Source organism: Lolium rigidum, chromosome 4, assembly GCF_022539505.1.
Source record: "Lolium rigidum isolate FL_2022 chromosome 4, APGP_CSIRO_Lrig_0.1, whole genome shotgun sequence".
NCBI lineage: Eukaryota > Viridiplantae > Streptophyta > Magnoliopsida > Poales > Poaceae > Lolium > Lolium rigidum.
Window position 1 is genome coordinate 135028325 of NC_061511.1, and position 8804 is coordinate 135037128.

General features: G+C 45.7%; 1 protein-coding gene across 1 annotated transcript; it reads left to right on the forward strand.

Annotated features, from left to right (window-relative positions):
* Positions 1-1368: 1368 nt before the first annotated feature.
* Positions 1369-4074, forward strand: LOC124708499 (probable inactive receptor kinase At5g16590). Its single transcript, XM_047240184.1, has 2 exons — positions 1369-3097; positions 3199-4074. Exons 1-2 carry the CDS (start codon positions 1783-1785, stop codon positions 3813-3815), a joined length of 1932 nt encoding a protein of 643 aa, XP_047096140.1. The 5' UTR covers positions 1369-1782; the 3' UTR covers positions 3816-4074.
* The last annotated feature ends 4730 nt before the right edge of the window (positions 4075-8804 follow it).

Genomic DNA, 8804 nt, shown 5'->3' on the forward strand with positions numbered 1-8804 from the left:
TAAATGCAACTACACTTAGAAGAGTGGCATCAGCAGTGACATCAGTCATGTGCTGACCAATTTTTTCACAAAATTATGAAACAAATCTGAAACATAATTAAAACACGAATATTTTGTGAAAACAAACCCGTCAGCAGTGACATCATCAGTTTTACTTTTTTGTCAGAATGTTTCACAATATTTTTCAGGTATCACTTTAGTTTCACAAAAGTTTAACTTGTGTTTCAATTATTAATTTATATTAAACAAATGTCAAAATCCGCACTAATCTCAAAGCACACAGTGGATGGTACATGACACCGGTAGGTACCGTTGCCTTTAAATTCACTGCTTTCCACCAACATGCCTTTTTTTTTTTTAACTTGGTAGAAGCCTAGAACATGCCAAATCTGCTTGAATCTTTAATCATCTCTGACATCTTGATGCAGAAAACGTCCAATGCTTTCGAAGCTATCAAATTATTTCAAATTATTTCGTGGATTGGATTTCACTAGCCTGGACCCACTGTTATGAAAATACTCGCAGGTCGCAGCTATACATCAGCTTCTTTCCCAGCTCCTATTTTAGACACACCAGACAGTGATTTATGCTCTAATCAGTAATCTTCAGAGAGAAGTAACTGCTTTGCCAGTCAAGACAGAGACTCCTGATGCGTCTTCCCTGCCCGAAATGAAAAGAAAAGATGATAAACAAAGAACATCAAAGATAACGTCCAATTAATTCCTTATCCTGCCAACTGCTAAATGTCCCATGATAATGGCTTGCAGGTAGACTAAAGTTCGGTTTCAGTAAGCCCAGTACGTCTCGTCAATCGCCGCACGAGTCAGATCGTAACCGCCCGGTTTCTCCTGCACCCACAATCCATCGGTTGGTGTGGCCTCCCGATCAGTGAGCAAACCGCACCCAAAAACTCGCAGTATTTCTTCCGTGCTTCGCCGGGTTATCCGAATTCAAGAAATAGGTTTCGTGGATTCAGCCTTGAATAGCTGTCCTCACTGAGTTTGAGCTTGTTTAGTGCACCACTCCTCAAAGGCTCAAACCAACTATATACTTCATCGCCTAGAAACAAATAAGGTGCTGTATTTGCCAGTAAAATGTTGCTACTCCTTTGATTGTCGCTGAAACGAGTGGACAAGCACACTAAAATATGTCTAGTACAGCGGATCAGCGAAAAGTAATATCAATCGGAGGAAGTAACTTTTATTGTCGATATGTAAAAATTATGGAGTTATTATGAATAGTTTTCCAGCAGTGATTAATGATGTAGAAATTCCTTCTTGTGCTTCAATCTAGAGCTACCTCAAAAATCAATGAGCCCTTCTCTCCAAAATCAAATCTTCCTGGAGGCAGACAGACAGGTGTGTGTACCACCACTAGAAATCATCTGAAAGCCTCAACCGATTCAGCACTTCAGTTTACTTAGGCGGCGGCCCTTCTTCTTCTCCGGGACTCCAGCTGCACCCATCCGAATTAGTTGGCCCGTCACTACAACCGCGACCAAACTGCCGAGGTGTAGTTCACGTCGAACTCCACCAATGCATACTACCAGCACACACTACCACCATTCCTCTCCTACCACTAGTATCACCACCACCTGCTGGCCGGCGCCTCCATGTATTCTTGCCTTGCACATCTCGGCAATCAACCTGCTGTTAGTGTTAGGGTCGATTTGTAGTAACATTTGTTTATACCCACCCTGGTCATCGTAAGGAAGTGTGGCGTCAATTCGATCTGGTCTTTTCATGCCTGTTACCTGACACAAGTTTACCAAGAACGGCGCAAATGAATAAGCCGAGGCGCGAGCTTCGGCTACGGCGGTGGCTGGTGGTTCCGTGGGTCCTCGCGGTTGTGGTAGCTGGCGTGACGACGGCGGACTTGTCGGAGTCGGAGTTGGAGGCATTCCGCGATGAGCGTGGCGGGCTAGTGGCGCTGCGGGACGGGCTGCGCTCGGCCAAGGACCTGCACTCCAACTGGACGGGCCCGCCGTGCCACGGTGGGCGCAGCCGGTGGTACGGCGTGTCCTGCGACGACGACGGCCGCGTGGTGGGTCTCGCGCTCGACGGGATCCAGCTCACGGGCACTCTCCCGGCCGGCGCGCTCCGCGGCGTCGAGCGGCTCGCCGTGATCAGTCTGCGTGACAACGCCATCCACGGCAAGCTCCCGGAGCTCGCCGGGCTGGGCCGGCTCCGAGTTGTCGACCTGTCGAGTAACAGGTTCTCGGGCCCTATCCCGCGCAGGTACGCGGCGGCGCTGCCCGCGCTCACGCGGCTGGAGCTCCAGGACAACCTGCTCAACGGCACCGTGCCGGCGTTCGCGCAGAGCGAGCTCATCGTCTTCAACGTGTCGTACAACTTCCTCCAGGGCAAAGTCCCAGACACGCACGCGCTGCGCCGGTTCCCCGCGAGCGCGTTCGGCCACAATCTCAAGCTCTGCGGCGATGCCGTGAACGCCGCGTGCCGGTCCGGGTCGCCGTCTGCCGGCAGTCGCGACGGGCCGGTCGTCAGGCCGGATGACGAGTCCGGCGGGCGGCCGACGCGCCAATCCAGGAGGTTCAGGCTGGCGGCGTGGAGCGTCGTGGCGATCGCCCTCATCGCCGCAATGGTGCCATTCGCTGCCGTCCTCATCTTCCTGCATCAGACCAAGAAGAGCCGCGAGGTCCGTCTCGGCGGCCGGGCCGCACCGGCCGGAGGAGCAGCGGACATCAAGGACGAGGTTGAGGAAGGTAAGAAGAGCGGCAGCGGCAGCAGTGGCCGGGACGCGCAGGCGCAGCTACAGTTCTTCCGCTCGGACAAGGCGGCCGGGTTCGACTTCGACCTCGACGACCTGTTCCGGTCGACGGCGGAGATGCTTGGCAAGGGCCGGCTGGGGATCACCTACCGCGTCACGCTCGAGGCCTGCGTCCCCCCCGTGGTGGTCGTGAAGCGGCTGCGCAACATGGGGAACGTGCCTCGCAAGGACTTCGCGCACACCATGCAGGTGCTGGGCAAGCTCCGGCACGAGAACGTGGCCGAGGTCGTCGCGTGCTACCACTCCAAGGAGGAGAAGCTGGTCGTCTACGAGCACGTCCCAGGGTGCAGCCTCTTCCAGCTCCTGCACGGTACGTCGTTGCTGCGTCGTGCAGCCTCTTCCAGCTCCTGCACGATACGGTGAGGTGAGGTCGACTGATCGTGCTCTGCTTTGATTGTTCGGTGCGCGCAGAGAACAGAGGGGAAGGCAGGATCCCGCTGCCGTGGCCGGCGAGGCTGTCGATCGCGAAGGGCATGGCGCGCGGGCTGGCGTACCTCCACCGGTCGCTGCCGTTCTTCCATCGGCCGGCGCACGGCAACCTCAAGTCGTCGAACGTGATCATCTTCTCGCCACACGGTGGCAAGCATCTGCATCAGCACCTGGTGCCGAAGCTCACAGACTATGGCTTCCTCCCGCTGCTCCCGCACCACGCGCACCGGCTGGCCGCGGCCAAGTGCCCGGAGTACACTCGTGGGAAGCGGCCGTCGTCCCGCGCCGACGTGTTCTGCCTCGGCCTCGTGCTGCTGGAGGTGGTGACGGGGAAGGTGCCCGTGGACGAGGCCGACGGCGACCTGGCCGGGTGGGCACGGCTGGCGCTGAGCCACGAATGGTCCACGGACATATTCGACGTAGAGATAGTCGGAGAGCTGGACCGGCACGAGGACATGCTGAGGCTCACGGAAGTCGCGCTGCTGTGCGCCGCCGTAGAACCCGACAGGCGGCCCAAGATGCCCGACGTCGTCAGGATGATCGATCACATCGGCACCGCCGCGGACGAGGAAGGCAGGTGGGAGCTCGCCGTAAGCTGATCCTGAGCTGTATCACTGTATGCATGCGCGTGAAAATTTGTGCTTCCGCTCGACACGATCTCTGTTTTTTTTCTTTTTTGGAAGGCTAGTTTCACACAAATGTTGTATCGTTAAGGAGAATTTGTAAAAGAAAGCTTTGGGTTCGTAAATCCAATTACAAGAAGAGTACTGTATTTGAATTAAAATAATACCTAGCTAGTTCACGAGCCACTACGATTTTGTATCTCTCCCACAATGAATAAACTCGACTTTTCAAATATTTCCAGCTTTGGTTATTAAACACGATCACTTTGTTCTCATTCCCGTATCTTATGTGACATATTTTATTTTCTTATTTCAAAGAAGTACCGCTCAACTATTTTGTTAAGGTTGCATTCTAGTATTGAATCGCAACCAACTCTCCGCAGCAAAAAGGTGCCAGTGTTGGAAACTTTGAAAATGGTATTTTTCACGTATTTTTCGCACATCTTGTAGTTGCATTTCATTCTTGTATCGATACTTTCTTATTCTAATGCAGTATCATCATACCAATTTTTTTAATAATTAATACCATATATATTTATAGTACCAAATAGTACATGATAGATACACATGAGTTGTATCCGGCGACTACAAAATAAATTCTAAAAAAACGATTAAAACTTCAAGTTCTTCAAGCTCTTTTTTTATTTTATGATACAATTGTATACTTCTCTGAAAGTACCACCCTACTATTTTGTTAAAGTTGAGTTCTGATATCAAATTGTAATCAAATCTCGGCAATAAAACATGCCGGTGTTAGGTACGCTAGTTTAAATATACAACAAATTAGTCTTCAATGCATTTTCAGAACATCATAGGGACAACTATCTTTGACGTTAAAACGGTATCATCAAAATTATCCTACCAAACTTGTGTGTACAACTATGTGTCGAGAAAACCGTTAGTATGAAAATAATTTTTTGCATCGTTAAACAATTATCTGGCATGAGGAATAATTTCCATGAAAGAGAGTTGCACTGTATTGGAACAAGCAAAATATGAAGCACAAATGTAAAAATAAATTTTTGATTGTGAGTAGGGTTCTTTGCCTCTTAGATATCTTGGGTTCATATCCATTGCAGAAAACTTCGAAAGATGGTACCCCATAGAGAGCCACTTGGGAAGGAACCTGTGATGTTGGATTGGTGCTTTTATATGGAGATCAACTTGTTCTTATCTACTATGTCATGACCAGTTTATGTGTGTTTATGTTATCATTACTCGAAATACCCAAAGGGATATGAAAGTTTCTAATTCCCGCAAAGCAATGATAAAAATATAGGCTAAAAAAATGGAATATAATTTATAGAAATATCAGAGAGGTCCAAGTATAGAGGTACCCAAACATATGAACAAGTGTTTAATCAACATTGGATGTTTAAGTTACCTAATGAAGAGAGTGTGTGGCAAGAGTTACTACAAAATAAATACTTGTCTAGAAGAATACGTTGTCTAGGGTGCACCAAAGCTTACTCGCTCTACATTTTGGAAGTACCTTGAGGCTTAATTGTGGTTTCTCATCATTGTATTCTAGATAATTTTCTTATGGAGGGCCCTAGAAAATTCAAATGTGTGGTAATGATCCCCTTAATGAGCCTAGTTATACGCATGTTTGATTTTTTGAGGGCCCCGTGCTATGCTGAAATGGCACTGTGAGTCTGTCTCGAACACTGAAAACACCGACTCCAGGGAAGAACGGTCATTCTAGACAAACCATTAGGAAAATGAATTATATAAAAAAGATCGATTTCTTAAACGAGACGCCACGGTGCATTTTGGTTCTAATAGTTTGTAGTACTCCCTCCGTTCCAAAAAAAAAGTGCTCAACTTTTTCTAGATACGGATGTATCTATAGCTAAAACATGTCTATATACATTCGTATCTAGATAAAGTTGAACAACTTTTTTAGGGACGGAGTGAGTATTTCTTTTCCTCAAATTTTCAGTTCAGACCACAATTGCCTCATAAGTGAAGGATATACTCAAAATCTGATTCAAAAATCTTCTTGGAGTTATAAACTCAAAATCCAATTAACTTTAATTCCACTGATAATCTCAAGAACTGTTTTGGATGAGACAAAACTAACAAAGAAAAATTTCACACCATATTATTTTGTTGCTTCACTGATAATCTGAAGAACTTTTCTGGCAGTTAGAAAATAGAAGACCACTTTAATCAAAATTGTTGGAAACTCTAGTCGATAATATTGTTTTTCATTAATTATGCTTGTTGGTGAAACTGAACAAGAGATCACTAGGGTCTGTCTCGAGTGACGTGGTTAAATAAAAACTTTTTAACCGTTAGTAGGAGCGTGTACATCAGTCAGCCTTATGGCGTAGGTCGTTGTACACTATTAGAGAATTTTCACAATCATGTTTCTTTGAGCAGATTAGGCCGTCTCGATGGAGCAGGGCTCAATCTTATGTTAGGAGAGCGTCTAAGGGGTTGAGCATGGACTCCGGACCCAACAAGGATTCCGGGATGTCAAGATTCCAAACAACGTTAGTCTGAGTCAAATAAGTTTTCTAGGATTCGAGAGTAGAGTCTGAGTTGGAGCTCTAGCCCTCTTCCCTTCTTGTATTGGTGTATAAAGTAAATGATCCTCCACCCCCTTGGAGGGTTTATGTAGTGAAGGGGTCATTGAAAATGACCAAAGTTACCATTCATGGCGGTAGGTAGAAGAGTATAATGGTAAGGCTTGGTCCATAGTCGATGAGGGATGTGGATGAGAGAGGAGATGGTCCATGGTCCATGGTAAACTCGTCCAATTAGGATTTGACCTAATGTGTTTCTTGCTTTGTGGGCTTCATTTTTAACCTTGTCTTTTATCTCTTGTCTTGATCATTAACCTGTTAACCGTTTTAACCGTGCCATGACCGGTGTATAGCTTGTTGACCAATATTGGATTTAATTTTCTTGACCTTTGTCTACGTATGTGCCTAGCTAGCAGGCTTGGGGTCCCATTTAGGAGGACCTTACCCATTTCTACAATGGTGCTATGGGTAGGGGTGTCACCAAGGTGGCTTGACCATAAAATCATGTATATTCATTTATGATATTCCCTCCGTTCCTTTCTATAGTGCCTATAGATTTTTGGCATTTGTTTCAGAATATAAGGTTTTAGGTTAGCTTTTTTTCAATTATTCCCTCCCCGTTCAGCTCCCAAATCGTTCAGCTCCCAAATTTATTATGGTAAGTTAGGAAGATGTGGATTTCCCAAATTTTACGTTGATCTCAAATCGTTTAGCCACGGGTCTTATGTAAAAAATACTCTTGTGCTAATTTCCGTGCCAAAAAATTATAGGCACTATAGAATGGAACATAGGGAGTAGGATATTTTGTGAACACTTAAAAAATCAAGTTTACAATGTTTCTTAGCAAATAACACAAGCAAGGAATTCATACAAGGGATTTTTTATTTTTTAATATTTATTTTACTTTTTTACGATGATCAAAATTGCCCGCACATATATCTTTCTACATCAACATCTTGAATATTCAAAACACAAATCTTCCACAAGATTCTAATTTTTAACATTGAAACCATATTCATGTAGGAGTGCAAATTTAGAAAATCTCACAAAATGAAAATTGCGGCCATCATTAATCACCACTTTATTGTAAAAAAAACTTGAAAAATATAGGAATGGACATACAAAGCATAATATTCATGTGAAATAAAAACAAAATCCTAAACAATACATGATTAATTTCATGTTCTATATCAAGTTTGAACTCCTAAACAGTTCAAAACACTTCAACTTGCGGGGAAATATGATCAAAAGCTTCGGACAACGTGATCATAGAACACATTGGTGTAACACACCAACTAGCAGTACACTACACGGTGATAAATCTACAGACAAAGAGGATTTCATGATGGCCAAGAACTTTTGGGTTTTTGCCGTCGTGGTGAACAAACAGATGCCATAGGATGGCTTAAGTTGGGGCCTGATGTGCGCAAGGGGATCCGGAGGAGGGGAAGGTTGAGAGGGAAAGCAGTAGAGCTCAAGGGACAAGCCCAACACGCTTAATGTATTAGAAGATGAACAAAGAGCTACAGAACTTGGCCTCCGGCCGGAGGTTGAAGACGTACGGCTAAACTAGCCTTGCGCACTCTGTAACTACTCAATCGATCGATCCCCCAACACGGGGGACCCCTCATCTCCTTATATACTGGAGATGAGGCTTACAAGGGATGGAACCCTAGGGGTATCTTTGTTGATCTAAGATACTTTATAAAGCTTCTTTGGCTCCGAGGTGACGCTTCCTTCTCCATCGACGGTCTGGTGTCCTCGTCCGGTACCTTTTACGTCATCTTATTCTTTGGCCTGAGGGCTTCGATTAAATTAGCTGAACTGGTTAGCTCCTTATGTCCTTTGGTCCTTGAGGGAATCTTTGACCAGGGTGCCGACATGCTGCTATTGAGGCTATGCCGGATCCCCCGTTAACATAACCGGTATAAAACGGACTCTTGTTCTTTTATCCTCGAACTTTAGTTCTCTTGGGTGTTCCTCCGGCTTAGATATCACTGGTTGCCCTTACACCGGCATACCCATCCTGGTATACCGGATTGTATCATCCGACACTTATTAAACCAAACTTACATAATCAAGATTATCCTTTAATCTGGTTTACAACATCTAACATGGTCTATTTGCCATAGTCTTGACCTACCGGGGTCATCCCCCCGACAGTTTTTTTCCCGAAAAATCCAATCTACTTAGAAACCTCAACAACATTACAAAGAATTCCAAAAATAAAAATTACAAATAGTTTCTTGAACCACCTAGCGACAAGTTTCGAGCGAGCCGAAAGCACGCCATCGCCCTCCCCCCAAAAAAGCATCGGGTCTTTAGTTTCCTAACATAGTTACCCCTGGAGGTTTTCTTTGTTGGTGATTATGGATGTTCCTTGGAGTTTAAAAGAGCCAGGGCCCGCGTGTCATGTTGTAGTGGTGTTGTTTTG